Genomic DNA, 26,003 nt, shown 5'->3' with positions numbered 1-26,003 from the left:
CGACCACATCCTGCTTTCTCAAGATTTACTTACTATTGTCGAGGAGAGGGGATAATTTGCCAACCCGCCATACCGATTATTTTGTTAACTCGTCAACTTGCAATTTATCGTTTTATTTTCACACTTTTAAATTGGTTTTGCTTTTTATTTCAATTCAGTTTCATTTCATGTCCAAATCGGCCTCTTGATACCAAATTATCAGTTAGTAAACTATATTTATATATCTTATGTAATTCTACGCGATTTTTATAAACATATAAAACTTTTATCTAAAACCTAAAATATACTATCGTTCTTTATTAATATTAGGTATCAGTATTGTGTTTGCAGAGGAAGTCTTGAACTGCAAATGATTAAAATAATAAAAGTAGGGCAATCGTCTTTAAGGACCCTGTGTCGTGCTCCACTACCGCGCTCTTGTGTCGACCATGACCCACAATAACATTAAACTCAATTTTAGGTTATGCTTATCAACTTTGCTGAGCTCTCTTCCACTTCTACTAAAATGCATTTATTTATTCTATTGCTATGAATTACCTAGTATTGATAACGATTTATATAATCTGATACTTATATAACGAGACAAAATTAATATTAATGAGTCTTTGACCATTGTAATTAGGTGAATTAAAACTCATGGGAACTTGGATACCCGCTTCGAATTTGTAACCACTTCGAATGTTCCTCATTTGTCATATATTATATCTTTGACTGATTTTCAAAAAGGTAATGTAAGGGACAATACTTTTAGACTATTTGGTAAATTGTAGGTATTAGTAATAAAATAAGAAGATAAAGAAGTTTACCTAATTATGTATTCATAAGGGATAGTTCATTGTTGCGCGGTATCCATTGTGCATTGTTTGTTATCGCGTGCTCGTTCGGATTCGCTGCGGTTTTTGGTAGTTTTACAAAGTGGCGTCTGTATTAGATGTATACCTATAAATGTTTTATATTCAAATCGATTTCATTCAGTATTAGCTTCTAGGTGTGCAACATATAAGCAACTGGATTTATTTAAAGTTAAGTAATTTGTTAACCGACATTGATACAATTCTGAATATTTATTTTTTATTTAAATCTCGAGACTGTAATCTGGTGTTTGATTTTATGTTTAATAACGCAGTACTGTATGTATAACAACTAATTAAAATCATTTCTTCTAAAGAACTCATCAGTCATAGTTACTACTAAGATCCCCAATAAGTTTCACAGGTAGAGAGTAGAATATGGTAGAATATAGCTCAGCACGAACCACCTCTAGCCTAAATTGTAAACTAATACGCAACTAATTAATTACCTATATAGTATCTTATCTATTGTTAATTATTAGGGTAGTGCCACATAACTCAAATCAAAGTTCGTTTGTTTTACGCGCCAAAATACATCTCTTCGGTTTAGTTTGTTCGGTTCTTGTAATGAACTTACGGTAAAAAAATAATAATATTTATAATTAAGTGTCCATTGATGTACACATAAAAATGACAGTAAATCTTTAAATCATCTTGTATTTAAGTTTATGTTTATGGCTCTCGTGTCCTATGAGCACGTGTTGCAATAAAAAACAATACCATCGTTTTCATGAAATGACATTGACAATGTCTATCTTGACAGTGACAGTCGTGTAATCGCTTTACATCACCGAAGATGGGTTACGAAATTAAGTTTTAACGATACGAAAATATTATATTTTTATACTTAGCATGATAGAATGTCTTAAAATGTTCCAGAATAATAATTTATATTGCATCTTGTTATTTTTATAGTATTTTATAGTTATTTAAAAAAGTGTAACCTCCATTATGTTTGCTCAAAATTCATATTACCATATAAATTCTATCATAAAATATCCTTGGAAGCAATGTAAACAGTGCATAAAACTACTATCGTCTCAAGTTTTGGAGCATAACGTTGTTAATGAAGGTCCTTGGAATTTGTACACGGAAAAGGTAGCCAACAAAATTTTAAGTCCAGATACTCATCAAGAAAAGGTTGTGCAGCATCTACAAAAAGTTTATCAAGAAGTAACAACGTTTAATCGACCTACAATACAATCACCGCAGAATGCCTTATTTAGATTTTTTAAGAGAAAAGAACCGGAAAAGATTATAGCACCTAAAGGCCTTTACATATATGGAAGTGTAGGAGGAGGTAAAACCATGCTAATGGACCTATTTTATGAAACAGTGCCCGTAAGTAATTATAGGAACCTATAACATGTAGTTATTCTTTATAATTTATAACTAAAAGTAATTTCATATAACTCCTAGATTAAAGAAAAACTTAGAGTGCACTTTAATTCATTCATGTTGAATATACATTCAAGAATTCACGAACTGAAGATTCAATCAGGAAAAGGTGCAAGTTCCTTTAGAGATGAGGCCTCAAAACCTTTTGATCCAATACCTCCAGTGGCCGCTGATATCACACAGGAGTCATGGCTTATCTGTTTTGATGAATTTCAAGTAAGGGTATACATTAATAATACTGTCATTTATAAATTTACCAATATAATTAAAATAATTTTATTTATTAAATATTCCTAAAATTATTGAACTTAATTATACTATCCTTATGTACTTTTTTTAAAGATTATGTCATCACAAAATCTAATCTAAAATTATGTATTGTAACATTTATTTTATGAGTCATATTACACATTGCTACATATTTTAATTTATCAGGTAACAGATATAGGAGATGCAATGATTCTAAAGCGACTGTTCACTCAACTCTTTGATAATGGTTGTGTTATCATAGCAACAAGTAATAGGAAGCCTGATGACTTATATAAAAATGGTTTGCAAAGATCAAACTTTCTTCCTTTCATACCTATATTAAAGGAGCACTGTTCAGTTATACAATTAGATTCCGGTATAGATTATAGGCTAAGGGGCTCTGGTAATAAGTATAGTAAGTTTTTCATGTAAGTATGCATTATTTACTTTCATAAAGAATAGTTTAAATTATTTTATTTATTTTCTTATTAATTGCGTTTTGAGATTAAAACACAATTCAGATGAAAACGCAATTATTCATAGATATGAAAATTAAGATTTTTCTTTATTTTTCTAAAATTGAAATATAAATATCTTGTTTAAAATTATATACAGAGTGAAATAATATCTAAGTGTAAGGAAACTTCTATATTAGTTGCATACACATAATGACTTTTTAAAAATGGCATTATTTGTGACATGCCTAACTACCTAATAAGTATATGGTGTCATCAATTCAAATAATAGCCAGACAATATACACCTTAATTCTTAAATGTAATAAAAATTGTTATTTCAGTAATAGTGAACTGAATGAAGATAATAATGCTGTCGATACCCTTTTTAAATATCTTGTATCAATGGAGACTGATACTGTTAGACCTAGAGTTATCAACATCATGGGAAGAAATGTGAAGTTTGCTAAATCCTGTGGCAGAGTCCTGGATTCAACATTTGAAGAGCTATGTGATAGGGTAAGATGTATTCAAGTAATGATAAATTTTATATATCAATCAATATTCAGAAAGCAAGAATTATATCATAAATTGAGTTGGTTAATCTTATTAATACTAGAAATGTAAACAATTGGATTTATGAATAGATGTATGAATGTTTATATGTGCATAACAGGTCAAAAGATGTCAATGAAATTTAGCATAGAGTAAAGAGTCTGGAAGAACAAAAGGGGTACACTAATAAAGTTTTTTTTTAAATTCCATGCTGATCAATTCAAGGGTGGCTGCTAGTTTTTTTATATATATATATTTGAATTGGATAACATAGTGTATGATATGAAATTTTAAATTAACATTCTGTTATATTAATTTATATAAATCAAAAAGCAAAAATAAATATAATAGTAATAACTAATTAAATTTTTACTTCCAGCCACTGGGTGCTAGTGATTATCTTGTGATATCAAAGACGTTTCATACTGTGTTCATAAGGAATCTTCCACAACTATCTATAATGAAACATAGATCTCAGCTTCGTAGATTTATTACCCTTATTGACACCTTGTATGATAACAGAGTTAGAGTAAGTAAAAACACAATAAGAAATAACAACAAATTATATTATTATTTACAATTTAATAATTCTTGTATTAATTTATTATCTTTTGTTTTATAGTAATTAAATGGTTTGTTGTTTAGGTTGTTATTGTTGCGGATTGTGAACCAAAAGATCTCTTTAGAATGGAGGAAAAAGATGAATTTGGGGATGCGGATAGAGCTCTTATGGACGATTTGAAGATAACTAAAGATTCGGTAAGTTCAAACACCATCATAACCCGCTGAAAATACTTGTATTAAAACATATTGTTATCTCTATACAAAAAGAAAATGAGAGAAATATTAAGACATTTTCCAGTGCCAGAGTGGAAATCTTACTAATATTATGCGAATGTTTGGATGGATGGATGTTTGTTAGAAGGTATCTTCAGAGTGGCTGCATGGATCTAGCTGAAATTTGGCATAAATGTAAAATATAGTCTGGAGGAACATCAGCTACTGATATGATTTTTTTTATTACGCATGGACGGAGTCGAGGGTGACACCTAATGTTACAATAAATATTTATATACAGGATGATGCCAAGGCAGCCATATTCACTGGAGAAGAAGAAATGTTTGCGTGTGATAGATGTCTTTCGCGTATCATGGAAATGCAAACAGATGAATATTGGGATAAATGGGGGAAGAACGTCAACTGATTGTAACAATAAATATAGTTAATTTATAAAACCCGACTGACCGGAGGATCACTATAAAACAAATATTCATAATTCTTTATTAATTATAAAATAATTTAAAGCAACATCAGCCTATTTGTGGTGCTATCTGGCATCAGACTATTGCCATGAAGTAGGTTAAGCTTACTCGGAATGGTAAATATTTTTCCATTATCTTTTAACACAAAAATCACATATGTTTAAAATAGGTACTAACAATTCAAAATTCAAATCAGTCAAGTTGTTTTTGGAACAGATGAACGAATACACATAAGCCTTAATTCTCTTAATGGTCAGTCGGGTAAAATATCCTTAGTAAATGTGTTCTTTATCTTAGTCAAAACTAACCATTTAACATATCTTAATATTGTACCTAATGTTTTGTCGTTTTTGTAATATAGCAATAGTGTTGAGTACCATTAGTACAAAGAAACATTATTAGGTAAATAGTTAATGCAGTATTAACAGTCATTTCCAACGTAATTAGAGATTTGTTATTTAGTGTTATATATTTATTAAAAAGTAGTCTTGTATAGTAGAAAATAGATGTTCGATGAAATTGTTTTCGTATACATTTTTTTTTAATTTATTCTCGATCGCACAACGAGGTACTATGTTCATATTAATTTGTTATATACTTGTGTACAAATAAATAAAAGAAATGTTTTATATATGGAGATGTTTTATTACACCGTATGGGTTACATTGTCCTTATAATCTAATCGTATATGTGGCTGTAATATTCTTGGTATATCTGTATGTACGTCTCCTTCTCTGCGGGCGACATCTTGGCGATTACGTCATCGTCGACGCTAGTCAGCGGTACCGCTTTACCGTTCACTATCACCGTTGGAGCGTTGTCCTCAGATTCTGAATCTTCGCTCTCCATCTCAGCTGTGAAAAGAGAATTAATACATGTTTATTAAGACTTTAAAAGCATTATAAAGTACTATTAAATGTGCGAAAGGTCGCTGGTTCAAATCCGGCTCGAAGGGCCATTAAATTGTGCTATGAATATGCTCTGATGGCTTCTGAAATAAATTTTCTGAATAACCATTGCCCTAATTAAAAACTGAATTTAGTCCGATAGTTTTTATATTGAAAATATACTGAATATGTTTAGTTTAATTAATATATACAAGAAAATAAAGAGATAAACGAAAAAGGTTAAAATACACTGAACCGCAGTGCCGGTGTTGCCGCAATAACTATTGGTACCTTTGTCTATTCCATGCTGAGTCTGTAACTTACCAACAGCTGCGAGTTCGTCTTTAAGCTTGTACGGATCTTTGGATTCGTTGTCACTGGAGTCGGAGCTGTCAGGTTCTATACCTTTCACTGCGTTAGACACGTTGTTTCCTGCAATAAAACTCACCATTTGTAAACTCAAAAAAGGTTTCTGAAAGGTCAATCGATTTAATTTACGATTAGCTTCTAATAAAACGTCGTTTAACATAAATTGCGTTGCCAGAACATATTTTAAAGATATTTAATTTCATAATCATATGACATGATATAGAAATTATAGTTATTAGTTAAGAAAAACATGTTTTTCAGTAACCGTTTGTACGGAGATATGTAATGAGGGTACTCAACCTGATGTATTTTGTTTCTCGTGTGCGAGCAGGACAGACATAATATCGTCGTTCTTCTCCTTTCCAGTGCCTTTAGAGTTGCTTGCGTTGCTAGCGGCTTTCTCAAGTGCCATGTCTGACGAATGCACACTGTCGCCCTGTAAGAAAAATAAATAAATATAATAATTAACTTAAAAATTATAATACAATTACCGATAAAAAATATGATTAAGTACTTTGCCCTATTAACGCGTGACTAAAATAGATTCCATTATCAATCGAGTTCGTCACTGATTGGTATGACAGGTCAATAAATGAGCCTGGTATGTAAAAATAAGAACGACATAAACTTGGGAGTTAAGAGGACGTGACGTTACCTGGTCGGTGGCGATGGTGCTCTCCACCATCCAGACGGGGCGCTCCTTGCGCAGCGCGTTGGCGTCCGCCGCCGCATCCGACTCGCCGATTGTGACGTCGACACGAGTCTCCTCCACCAGCATCCCTTGGTTGCGAGTCGCCTCTCCAGACCATTGCTCGCCGCCAGGCTTTAGCTGCTGCTTATTTGTCAGTCTGAAAAAAAATACCCAGTTACACAGCGTGATAAAAAGTATGTAAAACAGTATGATAAAATATCATTAACTATATAGAAAAAATGATTTTTTTTAAATACCCTCGTATTGTGTTGATATCCACTGGTTCAGGTTCCAATATTTCAGGCGCCAGTTTGATGCCTTCCACTTCTCTCAGTAATATATAAAGTGTTTCTAGTTGTTCGTTAAATTTGGCGAGAAGTAATCTGGAATCCTTTTTCGGTAGCGCCGACTGGTCCTCTTCGACGATCTGGTTGCAGAAGGTGCATCGAAATTCTTGCGTCATCATGTCATACAGTTGATCCGCCTGAAATTTTAATAAATATCTCAAATTTAGACGGTACGGGGGAGTCGCAAGGGGACATCCCGATTTTTACCTTAATCTATTTGTATGGAAATGATTCTTGTATGTCTTACTTCTAAATCAGTAAATGTTTTCCCGCAGGCGGGGCACTTGAAGCTGGCGCGACTGGTGGCGTCTCTCTCCTCGGTCTCCATACGTTTGCGCATCAAATCCAATTTGTACTTCACCACGTTGACGAATGTCTTGTAATTTATAAAGTAGTAGTTAACCTTCTGCGCTTTGCCGTCAAGACCTATAAATAAGGATTAGAACAAATTGAGATGTAACACAAAAATATAGATAGGAAGTTTATGTATTTCGATACAACATACCTGTTTCCATTTTTAATCTGACTTGAATAAATTTATCGTTCTTCAGTGTGGCTATTCTCGCCCGCAACATCTTTCTCTCGAACTTTAAAAGCTCACAGATATCGTCTTCCTTCATACCTAAATAGAAAAATAATAAAAAATACAAATCAAAGCTAAATTCTTTTTTATGCTTAAAACAAGTGAATCAGAATGAAACTTACATGGATTTCTTACGAGCATGTCCACTATTAACGCATCTTCGATTGTGTAAAAGCCTCGCACGACAAGCCGCGCGAGCTGCTTCAAACTACTCGGCACCTCAGTTACTAGTCGTTCCTCCGTCATTGTAACTAAAATAACACAATGTACCATTACAGTCGTAGTCGCACAAGTCGTATAGTACAGCTTCAAATTGAACCGGTGATTTAGTCAAGATGGTACGGGACAGCTTTGGTTGAGGAATATACGGAACATCTCTTAATGACAACTCACACACGTCACAAGTAATGTTTTGCTTTGAAGAGGAAAGAGATGATGCATGGCAAAAAACCCTGTGCTTTTTTAGCTTATGTAAGTAAATAAAGATGAATTCTTAGGTAGATCGATATATCTTTCCCCCACCTTTTTGTGGACCATGAGTCAAATAGTCGTACTTGTGCAATAGCTTCTTTTATAGACTACTCTTGTAATTTTTGATGCAGTTTTCGTCTAAAAATAGTCATTATTTTAATTAGTCTGGGAATCGAACTCTGATGGTCAGTCGTTTGATTTTAAATACTATTCCCCCCAGAATTGTAATCAAAAAAACTTTCGAAGAATAGTCCATTCATGGAATCTTATAAACATTCTAGTTTAACATGTAAATATTTATTTAGATACGCAGTGAAGTTGCACAAAGCGTTTCTTTTAGCTCAGAATTGAGTGCAATGAATCGTTTTCTAGCCAGTATTTTTAATTAAATACTTGGTTAACAAGACTTCGACTTTCATGGCAATTATTCTGCACTGGTTATTTTGATCGATTGATCAGATAGTCTAGCTTGGTTGTATATTTAAATTGTTCTTAGTTTAAAAAATTATTCAACATTACACACTAAAATGTTTCTGGCCTTTCTATGTTTTTTTTGTAGATTTTATTGTATCATGTTTTAGTGCACAAGGTTAGAAATAAAACAATTAATAAAAATAGCAAAATACTCTTATTTCAGTAAAATCAATTGGCAGTATTAATTGTTTGAAGAATAAAGTAACAACATTAGCTAACCAAATTCAGTCTTGCAAAAATAACAAATTAATAAATCATCACATAATAATCAGCATTTGCTGGACACTAGCTGCACAAGACAAAAAACATTTTGTTCTTGTTACTTGTTGAATATGAAACAATAAAAGATTTAAAAAATGTCCCAATTCCTTCTTTAACAGATTTTCGTCGTTTTAATGTTTGTTCATTTTAACATGAAATTTGATATTTTAATTGAAATGAAACTTTGTTGAAATGAAGCCATTATTGTGTAATAATGATGGTGTAATCATTTGCTGTAAAATTTATTTCCTTAAATACCAATTTAATAGCCTCATAAATGACATTTGTATTCACATGCTATATCTAAATTTGTCTGAGCTATGTTACTTAAGTTCAATAACTGTTCTCAAACACATTATTTTTACAATACTTAATAGTTTTTATATCATAACTAATACATTTCTATGAATTTTTTCATAGTTTATGCCACTTTTGGCACCAAACTTTGTTTTTAATTTTACTTGAAACAAACATTTTTTGTACCTGAATGCATCCATTGCTTGTTTACGTTAGGGGAGGCTTATTATATTGCAAACACTGTTTTAAATTTCATGTTGAAGTGAACATGTCATAGTTACATCTTTCTGGCTAAAATTGTATCCTTAATTAAATGTACTCACATTTTGCAGCAAAAGTGCTGAATTAATATAATTACAAATGTGCATGTTTTCTTCACTTAGGTAATAAAGTTGTATATGCTACAATTTAAACATTAAACCATTTAAATCCATACAAAAATCTATAATTCTAATAAATAAATTAATAACCACAATTTATTCCGAATGAGTTCTCTCAATAATCATTTGAATGTTATCAAGAGTTTGGTATATTATTCTAAAGTTGGGGCGGTCACTAGGATGATGGCTCCAGCATTGTTTCATCAGGTCATATATACAGCGTGGAGTATTATCAGGGCAGGCAAGAACATTCCCATCTTTTAAAAACCTTACAACTTCTTCATGCGTCATTCCAAAGTAAGGTTGTAAAGCAAAGGAAAATATTTCCCACAAACAGACTCCATACGCCCACACATCTGATTCTAAAGTATACTTATTATATAAAATACTCTCTAGTGGCATCCATCTTACAGGAATAGCATCATGCTCATCTCCCTTGTAATAATCTTGTAAGTAAATTTTGTGAGATAATCCAAAATCAGCTATTTTTACAACCATGTCATCATTAATAAGGCAATTTCTTGTGGCTAAATCACGATGGACAAATTTTCTATCTGACAAATAAACCATTCCTGATGCTATTTGTCTAGCAATGTGTAATAGATCTAAATGGCTAAGGGGTGTGGCAAGTAATCGTAAGTCTTCCCTGTTCTCTACAACTGGTGGGAAGTTGGTAGCTGTACTACAAGCTCTCAGGTATTCATTCAAATCACCTTTACCCATATACTCAAACAATAAACACATGGGACGTCCAATAGCACACACACCTAGTAGTTTCACAATATTTGGATGTTCAAAGTCAGCCAGTAAACATGCTTCTCTTTCAAAATCTAGCTGCAAGTCGTGAGAGGCTTCATCCTTTAACATTTTCACTGCAACAAGTGTAAACTCTTCTTCTGGAACCAAACCTGGGGCTTTAGCTTGAAAAACTCTGCCAAAGGCCCCCTGACCCAGGTCTCTAATATAAATAATGTTATTTCTAGGAAATTCTAATTTTTCTAATTTTGGATTGAGCTGTGCTCCAGTTGTGTGATAGGCAAGGTTACTCGGCAGTTTGTCTAAATCAATATCCATATTTTGCATATTTCTGCGGCTTGACATACTAAATTTAGAGTAATGGCTTTTCAAAAAATAGTGGCACAGTAGAGTCACAGAAGCTATTCCTAAAATGCATGCTAGACCACCAATCGATAAAAATAAAACAAATGTTGGTGTAAAATAGTTCTCCATAACAATATTTGGTCCATCTATATTGTCAAATTCTTCACTTGAATTGGCACATAAGGGTATATTACAATGCTGCCACCTTATGTCTGGGTCCATAGTGTAGCACCAAGGTTTACGCTCCTCTCCTCCTGCATTTCTGCAATAATTTGTTGCATTCTGTACTTCGGGAAACACTAAAGGGGGTCTTGTATGTTGGTGAGGGTATTGTGATTCCCAAGCTTGACAAGCTAATCCATTTTCGGTAATATTCATAGTTCCTTGGTAATAGCGACCATTTCCTTTGATACAGGATGTTGTAACCTGACTATAATCCATGTCTGTTATGCCTGCATTGTTGCAAGTGACTTCAGTGCCCTTTCCAGATAGTTTTGGCAATTTTTCACATTCAGGAAGTCGGAAATGACCTCTTGATTCAAAAAACACTCCTCTGCGTTTTTGTTCTTCAATAACGACCCAATCATTGTAACAAAATTGCATTTTTACAGCCATACAATCTTCAAAACAAAGAGGTAGTCCATGGTATCCAGTTCCGTTTTTGTCGATGCACTTAGGGAACGCATAAGCACATAATAATTTCTCGGCCCTGCTCCGACATGGTTCTTTCAGGGTCGAAATCATTTCTTTCCAAAGACTAGTTGTGATTTTTTCATTTTCGAGGCCGCCTGTTCGATTATACCAAACGTAACCAGTGGTGTAATTTTTACAAATATGTCCATTGTATGGACCACAATAAAGATGTACTGATTTGGCAAAAAGAAGCACAATTATAACTTTGTAAAACACGGTCATTGTTATAAAATTAACAGTACTTCGATGTACCTATTATTAGATCGTTGCATTTTAACTCTAAACTTTGTACAACACGTTAAAAATACCACATTGGTTACACAATGGCGGACGCATTATTTATTATTGATTTTAGTTAAATTCTCGAGACATGTACAGTATGTCGAACAGATAAAGAATCACAGTCACAGATTATTATTATTGTAGTACTGCGACAGGAAACGGAATGTCCAACATTTAACAAATAAAACAACCACAATGCACGTACCCGCGATCCTGGACGATTTACATTCCACGTTGAATAAAACTTCATATTCATTCGGATTTGGATCCAATAATTAGTTGATCAACAATTAAAATCTATGATATAAGATTTTCTACTAAATTAATTATCCTGATTGTTGCAAAAAACTAATGAAATAAAGAAGATAAATGATACCGTGCCATTTGTTTTTGAACGAATATTTAAAAGTCTTTATTTGTTATGTTGGTAAGTCTAATTTTCAGGACCTGCTCAGAAAACGTCAAAATATTTAGATAGAAACATTACCTGTGAATGGCGGCGATTGAGAAAGTGAAGGTGGTTGTTCTTGGGGACTCCGGTAATATTTACTCCTTACATTTGTGTCTCACACATTAAACACATTATTTTTCATATTGTACACTATTACACTAAAAAACAGATAGGCGGAGGCACCATTTGTTACTTGACAGTGGCCATGACACATCAAGTTAGGCAACATTGAAATATATGTGTTTACTTTTGGCGGTAATACTTGGTAATATTTAAACTAGATTTCATGTATGCTACTCTATTCACATTTTTATGCTTGTATCTATGATGAATAATACTGCTGCAGTGTTAAATGTACTCCGAAATATAAGTTTTTTTGAGTACAGGGGCGTTTATATTTTTTATGAAAATATTAAAGCAAAAGTCGTACTTATTGAATTGTTGTTTTTAATTAAACTTTAGTTATCTTTAAACTATAATCGTAACATGAAGATTATATACTAAAATATTAAACATCATTTTAGGAGTTGGCAAAACATCACTTACATATTTAATTGCACATAATAAGCCACTGATATCACCAGGATGGACAGTGGGATGTTCTGTGGAGGTAAAGTTACACAGGTTCAAGGAAGGAACCCAAGCACAGAACACTTTCTTTGTAGAACTTTGGGATGTTGGAGGTTCAAATGGCCATAGGAATACTCGAAATGTTTTCTATCAACCTACTCATGGTATGTTTAAAATTGAAGATCATCATATTATGTATAAGATGAAATAGTATTATTATATTTCACTGAACTTTCAGGAATAATTTTAGTCCATGATTTAACCAATAGGAAGAGTCAAGTAAATTTACAAAAGTGGCTGACTGAAATTTTGAATCAGGACAGCTCTAATCCTACATTCCAGCAAGTTGATGTTGACCCTGAACAGTTTCTTGGTTCAACCCAGGTAAACTAATAGCTATCATAAAACTTAGTTTAAATGTTTTAGCTATTTATAGATACATAAACTAATTTGTTTAATAAAATAAACACATTTAAACTACTTTGTTTAATTTAGTAAACATAATAGTTTATGTACCAGTTTTAAATAGTATAGTTTCTTTTTATTTTTAAAAACTGACCATATTAAAGTTTAAAGCATTTCTTGATTTGTAGATGTGACATGTTACTGTTAATATTGCTTTATCAATGCGAGACGATAATTATTTATGCAAATCATGAATGTTGAAAGAGAATGTACTATGTTAGAATTTGTTTTAAGATACCTATTTTGGTGATTGGCACGAAGTTTGACTTGGCTGAAGAGAAACAAAGGAAAAATCAATACAGACGGCTGTCCAGTAGCATTGCAGAGCAGTGTGGGGCAGATGAAATATTTGTTAATTGTTTTCAAGCAAGGTCAGTATTTATTTAATACTAGCTAAGCTAAAATCCTAATTGATAGCCTATGTGTTCCAGATTATGTTCTATATGTACACCAAATTTCATCTAGATCCATTTATCCATCCGTCCATCTACACAATTGCAAATATAATATTAGTAAGATTCTTTTCTCTACTTTTAAAATACAATAACTTTTTTTACTGTATTCTATATTATTATCAATAAAAAGTTTTTTTTTAAATATTTCAGATCCCTGGCTCCTGGCACAAGTAACTCAGTGAAATTAACAAGATTTTTTGATAAGGTAAGTTATTGAAACGTAACTGCTTTACACAATTGCTGCCAAAAATTCCAGTTCTTTATCAAGTTTTTTAATGTTAAAGTGATATATAGTTATTGAATGTAACATATGATATAAAGTATAAAGGATATAACTGGCTCTTTGCTTTCACTTTCACATTTTTAAAACTAAATTATACGATCTTATTTTCTTCCAGGTAATAGAACGACGTTATTATTCTCGAGTGAGTCCGTTCTCTGATAAAAGACGTATACCTCCTTACATCATGGCGCCATCTACACCACTCTCCACCAACAAACCTCCGCAATATTTAAGCCCACGTTTCTACCATATGGATTGATTTAAAAAAAAACTTATTTATTAAAGTCCTGTGATTTGATACCGAAGAGAGGCTTTATAAAAGTCTTGTGAAAATTAATAAAGGCTTGATTTAATGTATACTTTTTTTTTATTAGTAATAACCTCTTTAGTAAAAATTCTTATAAATATGTTGATATACGGTATTTTGGATATGAAATGTATTTTTAAATATAGAAAACCTACGCTAATTACGTAACGTACAATTTAATTGGAGATATGTATTTAAAAAACGATGATGCTTTTGATTTTATTTTAGAATTTACAATAGTATCATATAGAATATTTTCAATTTATTTATTTACAGTACAACTTTGTCATTTGTAATTTTTTTCTTTGTAATTGTAAGGATCGTCTACAATGCCCATACACGGACATAGTCGACTTGTAGAGATGCGTCTTGTCCGTCGTTAGAGTTCAAGTTCCATGTAGGCAGCCAACCAGATCTTCCATTCCAGAAATCGGTTAAAGCCTAAAAATAGATATTAAACTAAACATTACAAAATTACAATAATTAAAGAAACGTACAGTTTTTACTAAAGTACATTGAAGTAAAAAAAAATTGATTTTCGATTTTTACGGTTTTGAGGTATCAGGGAACAGATGGAATCTATAATTGTATAGTACAATAAAGTAATTTAATTACCGTGGGTGATCCATTCCACCAGGGCTTGGGAACGGGATTTGAAACACCGTCAGGGAAGAAGCCGTTAGTACCACCGACCGCCAAGTTAATTATCAGGTAGAACTGAAAATATACGATTAAAAATTAATAATGAAGCCATCGCAGACTTAAGGAAATACATCTTAACTTTAAGGAAAATAAATCCTTTATTATGAAAAAAAAATTACGGTCGCCTTTTTTACGCCACGTAGGGTAGGCAATAAAAATCGCTTTAAGGTATAAAATTCCGAACAAAACAATTTGATAAATTCCATTCTATTAATTTACTTTAAATAATAAATGTTGTTGAAAGATTGATTTCAAAAATTTACAAAAGTACATAAGTGTACCTTCTGGTCGAAGGGCGCCATCTTGGAGCCGTAGCGCCAGGGATTCTCAACATTTTGTGTATCAAAGCCGCCGAGCTGCCAGAAACCGCCGCTGCCCGGCGTCACGCGCCCGAGCTCCACGTCATCGATGCTGAACCGTAGGAAGTCTGCAAACAAAAACATTGAAAAAGGTAATAAAAAATAGCTAAGTTCTTTAACTTTGATTTCATTATAAACGAGAAAAAAATTAAACATATTGTGTTTATATGAAAATTATTCATATTTACCTGTCCTACTTAAATCGCTGCAACTTAAATTGCAAATTATTAACGAAATCTTGCAAAATTTCTAAAAACTGCATCACCAATCACCCGTGTAAGGTAAGCAGATATTTACAATTTAAGTTATATATAGATTTAATCACCCGGGGTCCATTCCAGCTGATAGCGATGGAATGCTCTGTCATAACCAGCGCTGTTCCTGCGCACCCAATGTGCGCGCTCCCAGCCGTTGAGGTTAGGATAGGGACCGAAGTGAAGGGTTGACCCGGCTTCTTGGGTGCCGATGTGAACGCCGTTATTGAACATGTTGCGGTTTCCTCGGGACTCTACCAGGTCGATTTCGCCCGATGCCGGCCATGTGCCATACGAGTTGTAAGCCGGCATCAGCCAAATTGCTGAAATTACATCAATTATGTTTTAAACAATAATATTGCGTTATTATTTTTAAAATAAAGAATTGTATCATTTAAAAGCTTCACCTGCCTTGAGGTTGTTGGGTGCAGGCCTTGCTAACGAACTATGTGTTGGAAATAGGAGTAAGTATTAATTTTCAAGATTGGGTTTATATATTTATTTACACAGTAGATGAAAAAGCTAAATAATAGCACTACTTCATTTATTCGCGATATTTTGTTTGTTTAGTGTGTTTTAGGCAATGGTGCACAGTAATAATCTATAAGGTTTATGACGTACCCGGCCACAGCCAGTCTCCAGCGGGCATCTTAGCGCGCACTTCGACGCGGCCATAGCGGAAGCTGAAGGAATTGACAGTGCGGATGCGCGCACTCTTGATCGGATTCAAGATGTTGCTCGGAGTGCCTGTGCGCTCGCACCCGAACCATTGGGGATTCGTACATCTTTAATACAACATTTTTCTAATTTAATTTTACTTAGTTGTGGAACTGACGCTCGTGCTAAGCACTATTATGTTCTTGGCTTGTCAGCTTTTCAACTGACCTGTCCGCTGGTGCACCTCCTTCGATGTTCAGATGGCCGCTGGAGAGAAACGCTTCGCCGAACTGATCGGACGTCAGAGAGGGACGGATAAACAGAAGTCCGTTGTGAGCGAACGAGTTTGTACGGTTGTTGTTATAGTATTGGAATTCCCAGTTCTGCAGAAAAAGGGAAACATGTTTTGTTTTTACTTTCGTCTTGCATAATTAAATGGATTTTGTTAAAGTACGTACACCGCCTCCAGCGAGAGTATTTTCGTGTTGCCACTTCTCGAGATCGAATTCCGTGAAGTCGTCAGCGAAGATCATTGCACCAGAGCAGACGGTGACGGGCGCGTGTGTGCCGCTTACTGTCGTTACACTGGGTGTGCATGCTTGTCCAAAGACCGCGAGTCCCAGGACCCCGATCACTGCTGCCCACATATTGCTGAAATTAAGACAACGCAATTATACAGTTCACGCCCGTGTGGAACCTCTCTAAATATCTCATCTGCATGCCACATAATGCAAAAATTATTAAGTTTAAAATAAATCTTAATACATTTATAACCTAAAGGCACTTATAAACTACGATTCATGAAACCTAGTTGTTGTATTTAAAATACGATAAAGAAAACGCCGATTTTAAATACAAAACTGACACGACCGGTTTCTAATTCAAACACAACCACACTGCCTTGCTTTGTATTGAAAATAAATATTATTTTAAAGATAAAATATTACATAAAAAAGAAGTTAACTGACCCGACTATTATTTAATATTTAGGAGTTCCAAGAAGTGCTGGTTACTTATACTCTTTTCTACTGATAATGATATTGTAATATGTTATGAATATTACTTCGATTAAATCGATTTGCAAAGATAACCATACTGTTAACTATTTTCAGATAACGTAGCGGTGATTTTGATATTAATTAACTTTTTAAGTTGATAATCTTTTAGATAAAATAACTTAATGTTTAAACATATAAAATGCATTTAAATCAGCTGTTGTTGCTATGGCAGGAAGTTATAGAATATAACAAACGTGTGAACAAGACCTTGAATGTTGCATGAGCATGTCGTTGGTATTTACCTAGTGGAATTACAATTAAAAGATTAAGTCCAGCAGCTGTATAGTATATACCATATAAAATGAGTAGTTGGTTCAATTCCCTTGATATAGCACACCGGTACCACTTATGAAGGAGCTCATAGTATTAACTTATAACATGAAATGTATTTAAAATGCATAATACATGTAGTTTAAATTAATGTTCAATTCAATTCAAAGTATAATAAACGTTAAAAAAATAAATTGACTACGAAGGTCAGAGGTCAAGGCCCTCTTCGGTAATAAAAGTAAGACGTTTTGTGAAATCTTGACATAATTGTCTAATACAATACGCTAAAAACAGTTGTTTCTAAGCTGAGTTTTCATGCCTTTACCTATCGTTTAATAAAATTGATTAATCAGAAAATATGTGATCAAGTGAGACAAGTATCATAGTATGAAAGATTAAATAGCATAGCTTAAGTTGAGTGTTTATTTAATATAAATTAATTCATATACTATACTAGCTGTCGCCCGCGACTTCGTCCGCGTGCATATATAAAAAACTTAATATATAGATAAGTTCAATAAAAAGCAGCTCTTCAAAATTCAAAAAAAAAATTATTATCCTACATATGTCCTAACTAACACAACTGTGAGTTTCCATTGCTGAAACACCTGTCAAAACATATTATCAATTTAATTACTTATATAAAAAAGACAGATAACTTTATGTCACACACAGACGTCTCGGCAGTGGTTACTAGCAAAATAATTAAAAACAAACTTACTCGTTAACACACGTCATAGACTATGTTACTGTGTCAAAAGTTCCCCTTTATATAATGATCTACAAATAATTATATATTGTTTCAATTACACGGATCGAGATGAATCACACTTCTATACTAATATTATAAAGCGGAACAGTTTGTTTGTTTAAACGCGCTAATCTCAGGAACTATTGATCCGATTGGAAAAATTCTTCTTTTGTTGGATAGTCCATTTATAGAGGAAGGCTTTAGGCTATGTAACATTACGCTGCGACCAATAGTTTTTTTTAATTCCGCGTAGACGGAGTCGCGGGCGACAGCTATTAATAAATATATAGACTGTTTAACGCTGGGATTTTGTAAGATGACGTTGGTTTCCAGTTACTTTTGAGTTAAGTAAGTAAGAACGGTAATTACATTTGCGCGATTTACTTTGCTTCTGTTGTAAGTCATGCACAGAGAAACACTGGTATTGGACATAATATATTATTGGAATAAAGGGCATTGTGTACATTTACAGTCTAGTTATAATATATTGAAGTTCAGTTTTAATAAACAGTAACTGCCGATTTTTTTAGTAAGCGACACACCAAGGGACTTCTTACTGAGCAATGATAAGACTTTCTGACTGTTTTCTTACTATTATTAGTCAGCAGTTTAATTGTAATACAACAAAAAAACACTGTAGTGTAGAAGCGCAACAAAGTATTTAAATACCTACTTGAAGACATTTTGTATTGGCTGTTAATGGTTTGGACTTAAAGTATTAAAAAATTGAATTGATTAATATTTGACTTTGAATCTAAACGTCAGTCAGTCAGTAATAACATGTTATCATATTTGGTAGTTTTTTGGCAAATAAATTTTATGCGACTTATCTTGAGAAAAGTTTAAAAATGCATTGAAAAATATTTTGTTATAAACTCAAAGTTTTGCTATGGGGAAATGGTAAGTAGTAGTTATAAATATCTTTGTCGGAATCCTTCAAAAAGTTTTTCCCTTTTGAATATACTTATAATATTATATAATAATTATAATTCAACGTGTGTATTATTTTCAGATTGAAAACAAGGCAGTGTTTTTAATAAACAGACTTTTGCCTAGACCAACATCTTTGGCATTAGTCAAAAAATCGTATAAGTGCATCAACTATAATTCAGGACTAATAACTTCCCCATGCAAAACAAAATACACCAACAATTTGTATTTAGACCAACAGAAGTTCCCACTAAATTTCTCCCAGTTAGACACAAACAGGAACAACAAATCGAATCTGCTACAACAGTCAAAATTTTCATTGGACTTACTCAAAGCCTTCCCTAAAACCTTTACTGTCGCTCAAAGAGGTCCAAATAAAAGAAAAAAACGGGTCCCTAAATTGATATTATTGCAAAATCCCTTTAGATGGCTGATGACAAAAATCGATTTTAGTGTGTTAAGAAGTGTATGGGACCCATCATTTACTGAAAAAGAATTTAAATTTGGTACTAAACAGGTATGTGTTTCATATTACTTTATGGCTTTTCTTGTAAGATTCATATGACTTATAAATACAATTTTTAGGCTATATCAAGAGTTACTCAAGTGATAAGCGACGGCAAGTACGAGCAACTGAACGGTCTACTCACGAAGCCTGCTCGTTTAAGTCTGCTTAGGGAATTGGAGCGGAACTGGAACAATCGGCACCGCGCACTGTTGGCACTCAAACACGAAGACATACAAATATCTTCGCCAAGGAAAGTGTACTTCATACGGATTGCCGGTACTTACATATAATTACGTATTCATAGTAGCTATCCACAAATCACATTTAGTCCAGAAATTACATTTTTTTCTTATCAAAAATGTTCTTAAATTTTTTATTCTTTGTAATCATTCTTTTCTGAATCAACTGATATTGTTTCCAGATAAAAAGTTCTGCGACGTCGACATGTCTTTCCTTGCGCTTAAATGGACACCTATAAACGCCGTGGACTCGTTGATATTTACGGAGATTTTCGCGAGATTTCACCGCGAATACACACCTCATTGCATTCCGGAGTGGACCATAGCATATTTTAAAATAACACGATTCGAAGTTCTGCGACGATAGATATTGAATTCAACGCAAAGACAAGTCAAACATTTTTAATAACAATTAAAATCGAAATCGTAACAATAAAAATGTAACGTATAAAACGTGTAAAGATACAAAATAATTATTTGAACACAAATATCTGGTGATAAATTATATATCTAGTAAGAGTTTGTACGGATCTTCAAGATATTGTTTCAAGATGTTTGAAAATCGCGCCATTGTAACTCCATCCACGACTCGATGATCAGCTGACCAACTCACAGTCAATATATGAGCCTTAGCAACTTCGCCCTCGGAATTAAATCTGGGTAATACCTGCAAAAGGGAAAAGATTAATCGTATAAATGTGGTTAATATTTATAAGAACAAAAACATGCAATTGAAAATCTTAATTATATCTAAGTACCCTCAAAACAACTAGAACTAATAACCGTATAATATCAAACTATTACTAGGTAGCACCTACCTCTGAAAACGATTTCAAAGTATTATTAAAAAAATCTTGGGGTACTCCTATTAAATAAGTGAATTGCAATTGAAAATCTTATTTTTAAATTGAAATGTAATTTCGGTACCTGTATTTTTCCGAGGGCGCCAATGGAAACCTGTGGTGGGACGATCACTGGCTTTGCATATGTTCCACCGACCTAAAATAATTGAATTTAAAATTAAACATGCCAATGGACTTTTACTGTAACTAATTAAAGGAATAAAAAAATATATGTTACATAAGAGTATTTTCCTTACAATGCCAATGTTTGATAAGGTGAAAGTTCCGCCTGATAAATCGCTTAATCCAAGTTGACCTTTTGAACCTTTCTCTTGTAAAATATTAAGTTCTTTCGCTATATCAAGAATGGTTTTATGCTGGACGTTCTGAAATAATAGTAAAGTTTAAAAATAATTGATTTTGATCATAAAATTGTACGGAATGTTACAATCAATTATAGTTTTGAAACAATGCTCACTTTGATAACAGGGACCACCAATCCATTTGGCGTATCCATTGCCACGCCAATGTTATGATTTGCTTTGTAAGTGAGGTTCTCGCAAGCAGCATCTAGGCTACTGTTTAGAACTGGATAAGCAGTTAGAGCTAATGATGAGGCTTTAATGATAATAGGCATGTAAGTGAGCTTCACTCCTCTTTCTTGGGCTATGACTTTCAAACTTTCCCTCGATTCAACCAATTTTGTAACATCGTATTCGTCACTGAGGCCAAAATGAGGAATTTTCTGCAAAAGTTATAAAGTTGTTATGCAATAATATGACGATAATCTTATCGAAGTAAAAAGATTTTTCATTTTACCATTGCTTCTGTCATCGATTTAACCATGGCTTTTGTGAATCCTGTTATTGGTACTGTTTTATCTTCTAAGATTTCCTCAATTTTAACACTACCAAAAGACACTGCCATTTGTTTTGCTTCAACAGAAAGAGCGCTGGGAATTTCATTAGATTTATCCGCTGACATATTGAGATGCGCTAATACATCTTCTTTGAGTATTCTACCGTTTCTTCCACTTGGATTTACGGTACCTAAATCTACCTGAAAACAGATGTAATTAGTACTTATCAGTTTGTTATTTAACTATGCAAAATATGTTTTTTTATCTTCATACTTTAAATTGAGCTGCAATTCTTCTAACAGCTGGTGTTGTGAGTACTTTAACTTTTTGAGTTGTTTGGCTTTGTGTTTTGGAGACTTCAACATTTGATTCAGTATCTGAATCTGAAGATGAATCTGAAAGTTAAATAAGAATGATTTTATCAATTTATTAGCCTTTAATGATTACCAAAACTTCCATATAAATAAATTCTATAGTATTTATTTTATCGTCAATTTTTTTAAGGCATCTCCTAAGCCGTTCCGAACATTGCGCATGTAATTATTAGTTGCTCAATAATGTTAAAAATACATTTTCTTTCAAATTTTATAATCCTTTTTTTTAGTTACAGAATTGATGAAAGAAGAGCATCTTTTTCGAGCATTGTATTTGTGAATTGAAAAAAAACAAAGTCCAATGTACAGAATATTTATAGCTTTTAGTTATTGATTAATAGTTACCATCATCAGCTGTAGAGTCGACTTCAATATCAACAAGCGGTTGTCCGACGAGTGCTGTCTGATCAACTTCATGGTATATTTTGGTGACGACACCATCGTACCGACTGGTGATCGTCACTGCTGCTTTATCACTTTGCACTTCGCAAATGTTATCAAATTGTTGTACTTTGTCACCGACTTTGATGAACCTAAAACACAAAAATACTTTCGGATTTATATAATTTAAAATTTACCATTAATTTATCTTTACTACTTTTTTCCATAACCTTGAACCAACGGATTATGTTAATAACACGTTTTTTTTCTTGTATACAACAACAAAAACAGTCGTTATATTTATGTAAGAAACAATTTTTATATTACCCAAACAAAATGATTGCGTAAAAAAGGTTAATTTAATTCATGTTACTGATGCACTATAGCTCGTATTTGGATTTCGCGGCTCGGTATACGCCTCAGTGTAGCGCAATTCATTTTTATTCTCTCTGCACAGGTGGGTAGTTAGAAATCGAAGGTTCGAATCCGATAGTTGACAGTAGTTGAGCATCGAGAGTCGACGGAAGTTGGACGGAAACAGTTACAAATCGGACGTGTCTGTTTCCTAGCATAGAGGCTCGCTAAGATTACGATTGCGCGTTCGGTTCGATATCGACGCATCTATAGCGCACTTACGGGTAGTGGTGCATCGGGTGCATCAGGAGTGCAGGATTACTAGCATCTTTAGAATATTTGACAGCGACTTATTTGAATCGACTGACATCGACAGTGTGACGAGGCACCTGCAGGCGGTGAACGGGGCATTATGTTGGTAAGTGCCACTTCACTTACAAATTTTTATAATTTCATCATGTAATTGTGACATTTTTAAACTACATAAACAAAATGTTATCATCGCTAGTTATTTGCAGGGGTCGCGATAGATAAGACACGAAAGTGATAAGCAATTCAATCTGTTACACTACATATTTATATCTAGACTAAATATGTAATGTCAAAATAGAAATATTAATTAAGTTTCTATAAACTGTTTAATATGTTAGAATTGTGCAAGTTCATTAGTATGTTAACACGTTTTAAATGTTGAGTTTTTGTATACTATTTTACGACTGCATTGAACTTTTGCGTGAGTTACGCTACTTTTTGTTCGCGTATGATGAATTTAACCGAGAGATGCCGCTGCCCACCTTACCTACACAAAACTAATTGTTATTACGTTATTTCAAAGCGAATGACAGTGGCGATAATACGTATGTTCTTGTATGAAGGTGTTGGCAGAGGTATCACTAGATAATAAAGAATGCATAAAACAACACACACACATGTAATAAATACGTATTTAACCTAAAATTTTTGTTTTAAAATAGATTTTTCGTGTTTACCTAAAGAATTGATTTTTATGGAAAGCAATTTTTATTATGACTTAGTAACTACGTAGTACTACATTACCATTCTTTGATAACCACTTCTCGTATTCCTTCTCCGATGTCTGATAATTTGAATGCAACCTTTTTATTCAAAACTTTTGTCGTGTGGAAATATCTATAATTTACTCTATTATCTTCAATTGAATGCAGGTGTAAGGCACCGCAATAGCGAACCGCGTGACGCCTTTTCTGTAATTAAAAATATATATATTTAATAAGGTAAAAAATTACAACTTGTAAACAAATCATACTTCTCTTGGTGTAAAATTTGTATCAGGAAATTTATTTATCACAGGTAATAATGTAAAAAATAAATGATTTTCGATATTAGCAACGCAAATATTATACATGTTCACGAAATATGTTTTTTTTATATTACATACAGACATTCCGATTTTATTAATTGTATAGATATCTGAAATAATGTCATTCTTCTGTATTTCTCTGGTGAAATTACAAATCTAAAAGACGTATATACATAGAGTACGATATCCTAGTGTTACATGACTTAATATTGCGCAGTCAGCTGGAAAGAAATTTATGCAGTTACGTGTGTAATTTGAATACAAAGTTGAAAAATTTATCACTTTTTATATTTGTCATACGATAGAAAGAACAAAATAATTACTACAAAATTATCACATGTAATTTGACCCTATAAAATGGCTCTAATATTAAATAGCTAATTAAAAATCTAAAAGAATTTCCAAAAGCTAAATGTCAAGGTCAATTTTTTTTATCACTAAATCAGATCGCTTAGTCTCATTTGTACTCTTTTATGACTATAATTTTATTAGTGGGCACGATAATACAGGGCGATAACGTAAATTATTATTTACTTGTGATAACTTTCGGGTTTGTTTTGTGCGTGTTATCTTACATATACGACAGCGAGATGTTGGGCAAAAAGCGAAGGCGAACCTCACGTTGTTACTAATAAAGTTTGACCTGTCCACGCTATATAACCGGCTTGGAACAGACCGCATACCGGTTGACGAAATAGGCATATCTATAGATCATATTGGTTTATTTGATTTTAAACACTTTTAATGAATTAGAACTTAGATAAAACTGTTGTATAGATAAATATATTGTTTCAAAATGTTTAAAATAAACTAGTAACTTTATAAGTTAAAAAACGTGTTTCGGGAACTAGTTTGTGATATATTGTGGTACAAAAATTTATATACATAGTGTTTACTTATTGATACAACAATGATTTATAGTTCTAATTTCCAAAGTAATAATAAAGCACTTACACTTTGCACAAACAGACACAGTTTTCTACATTTGTTCACATTTTTTAAATTAACAAACAACTTTCTCATCACAAAAGCCATAGCGTTAATATTGAAGAGTAATCGAATAGATATAAAATTAATGTTGTATATGAACACGTCTCATGACGCGGCCATTCCAGTCCGCGGCGTGAGCGCACTGCCGCTATCGCCTCCGAAATTATCATCGCCTTTGGCATTGATTAACATATTAAACAATTATAAAGTTATATATTTCAACGTCTTCAACCATTACTTGTATTTTCGAGGCCAGCGCCCAAACTAATCATAAGGAATAGAACATTCCTTGATCGTTTTGTGAATAATTAAGTTTTTAAATACAATTAAAGAATGTACACCTTTATTTTTTTACGCTTTAACGCGGACGAAAACCCTGAATAGATTTTTGAGTGTGTTTCCTAGTGCTAAGTCTGGAAGAATATTTCTTTTTTACTATTCTATTTCCAACAAAGTATTTCTTCTTCTTCTTCTCAGCCATGAGACGCCCACTGCTGGGCATTGGCCTCCCCCAAAGATCGCCACGAAGTATTTATCTTACTAATATTATAAATGCGAATGTTTAGATGGATGGATGGATGTTTGTTATAAGGTATCTCCAGAACGACTGCATGGATCTCGTTGAAAGGCATAGATCTTGAAGAACACATACGCTATTAATTAAGTTTTAATTCCGCTCGGACGAATTCGCGGACGACAGATAGTATAATATTAACTGTTTATCCAAAAATGTTTTTGAGAGCAACTATTCATAGAACCTTAGTATAGAACGTTTATTATTGAATATGATATTGCTTTTGAATTTTGAGAAATGACACTAAAACATAATGTAAACAGTTGATTCTATATGTCGAGATATTATCTTGACGAGGCAGCCAAAGGTTATGAGTTTTATCTGATTGTGTAAAACTTGTGTTTTCTTGCGTACACACGACGTCATATATGATACGATATAACTGAAACATTAAATATTTTTATTTCTAGTGCAGGTTTTGACAAA

The 26,003-nt window shown here is 33.0% G+C and overlaps 7 protein-coding genes across 10 annotated transcripts; 3 read left to right on the top strand and 4 right to left on the bottom strand.

The window, feature by feature from the left end:
* The first annotated feature begins 1,612 nt into the window (after positions 1–1,612).
* LOC106125330 (putative ATPase N2B) lies at positions 1,613–5,400 on the top strand. The gene is made up of 7 exons (XM_013322485.1): positions 1,613–2,192; positions 2,271–2,465; positions 2,685–2,926; positions 3,297–3,471; positions 3,887–4,036; positions 4,153–4,266; positions 4,586–5,400. The coding sequence occupies exons 1-7, from the start codon at positions 1,803–1,805 to the stop codon at positions 4,709–4,711; spliced, it is 1,392 nt and encodes a 463-aa protein (XP_013177939.1). The 5' UTR covers positions 1,613–1,802; the 3' UTR covers positions 4,712–5,400.
* Positions 5,400–12,297, bottom strand: TfIIEalpha (transcription factor IIEalpha). The gene is made up of 9 exons (XM_013322486.1): positions 12,093–12,297; positions 7,769–7,897; positions 7,569–7,685; positions 7,311–7,489; positions 6,974–7,200; positions 6,681–6,873; positions 6,326–6,461; positions 5,981–6,088; positions 5,400–5,623 (listed from the first exon to the last, which is right to left on the bottom strand). Exons 2-9 carry the CDS (start codon positions 7,890–7,892, stop codon positions 5,448–5,450), a joined length of 1,260 nt encoding a protein of 419 aa, XP_013177940.1. The 5' UTR covers positions 7,893–7,897; positions 12,093–12,297; the 3' UTR covers positions 5,400–5,447.
* Nrk (Neurospecific receptor kinase) lies at positions 8,727–11,796 on the bottom strand. The gene has a single exon (XM_013322484.1). It carries the CDS (start codon positions 11,543–11,545, stop codon positions 9,626–9,628), a length of 1,920 nt encoding a protein of 639 aa, XP_013177938.1. The 5' UTR covers positions 11,546–11,796; the 3' UTR covers positions 8,727–9,625.
* LOC106125332 (rab-like protein 3) lies at positions 12,020–14,186 on the top strand. The gene is made up of 6 exons (XM_013322487.1): positions 12,020–12,144; positions 12,581–12,790; positions 12,865–13,010; positions 13,326–13,462; positions 13,697–13,751; positions 13,945–14,186. The coding sequence occupies exons 1-6, from the start codon at positions 12,099–12,101 to the stop codon at positions 14,086–14,088; spliced, it is 738 nt and encodes a 245-aa protein (XP_013177941.1). The 5' UTR covers positions 12,020–12,098; the 3' UTR covers positions 14,089–14,186.
* A 193-nt stretch (positions 14,187–14,379) lies between these two features.
* On the bottom strand, positions 14,380–18,194 carry BGRP4 (beta-1,3-glucan recognition protein 4). Of its 4 annotated transcripts, none has more exons than XM_013322782.1 (8): positions 18,158–18,194; positions 16,567–16,759; positions 16,337–16,491; positions 16,073–16,236; positions 15,523–15,774; positions 15,120–15,265; positions 14,752–14,853; positions 14,380–14,577 (listed from the first exon to the last, which is right to left on the bottom strand). In XM_013322782.1, the coding sequence occupies exons 1-8, from the start codon at positions 18,172–18,174 to the stop codon at positions 14,461–14,463; spliced, it is 1,146 nt and encodes a 381-aa protein (XP_013178236.1). In that variant the 5' UTR covers positions 18,175–18,194; the 3' UTR covers positions 14,380–14,460. The 4 variants fall into 4 exon arrangements, with proteins under 4 accessions (XP_013178236.1, XP_013178237.1, XP_013178238.1 ...); XM_013322783.1 differs by lacking the exon at positions 18,158–18,194 and adding an exon at positions 17,077–17,162; XM_013322784.1 differs by lacking the exon at positions 18,158–18,194 and adding an exon at positions 16,874–16,997.
* Positions 18,195–18,694: 500 nt separating this feature from the next.
* Positions 18,695–20,334, top strand: LOC106125441 (uncharacterized protein C2orf47 homolog, mitochondrial). Its single transcript, XM_013322642.1, has 4 exons — positions 18,695–19,087; positions 19,200–19,634; positions 19,703–19,901; positions 20,047–20,334. Exons 1-4 carry the CDS (start codon positions 19,085–19,087, stop codon positions 20,229–20,231), a joined length of 822 nt encoding a protein of 273 aa, XP_013178096.1. The 5' UTR covers positions 18,695–19,084; the 3' UTR covers positions 20,232–20,334.
* Dbct (Dihydrolipoamide branched chain transacylase E2) lies at positions 20,313–25,155 on the bottom strand. Its single transcript, XM_013322641.1, has 9 exons — positions 24,968–25,155; positions 23,731–23,897; positions 22,285–22,472; positions 21,839–21,960; positions 21,526–21,765; positions 21,185–21,451; positions 20,964–21,092; positions 20,792–20,863; positions 20,313–20,531 (listed from the first exon to the last, which is right to left on the bottom strand). Exons 1-9 carry the CDS (start codon positions 25,046–25,048, stop codon positions 20,367–20,369), a joined length of 1,431 nt encoding a protein of 476 aa, XP_013178095.1. The 5' UTR covers positions 25,049–25,155; the 3' UTR covers positions 20,313–20,366.
* Between the last annotated feature and the right edge of the window lie 848 nt (positions 25,156–26,003).

Source organism: Papilio xuthus, unplaced genomic scaffold (genome assembly GCF_000836235.2).
Source record: "Papilio xuthus unplaced genomic scaffold, Pxut_1.1 DF825928.1, whole genome shotgun sequence".
Taxonomy (NCBI): Eukaryota; Metazoa; Arthropoda; class Insecta; order Lepidoptera; family Papilionidae; genus Papilio; species Papilio xuthus.
Note: the sequence above shows the minus strand (reverse complement) of the source record. Positions and strands in the feature narration are given on the sequence as shown.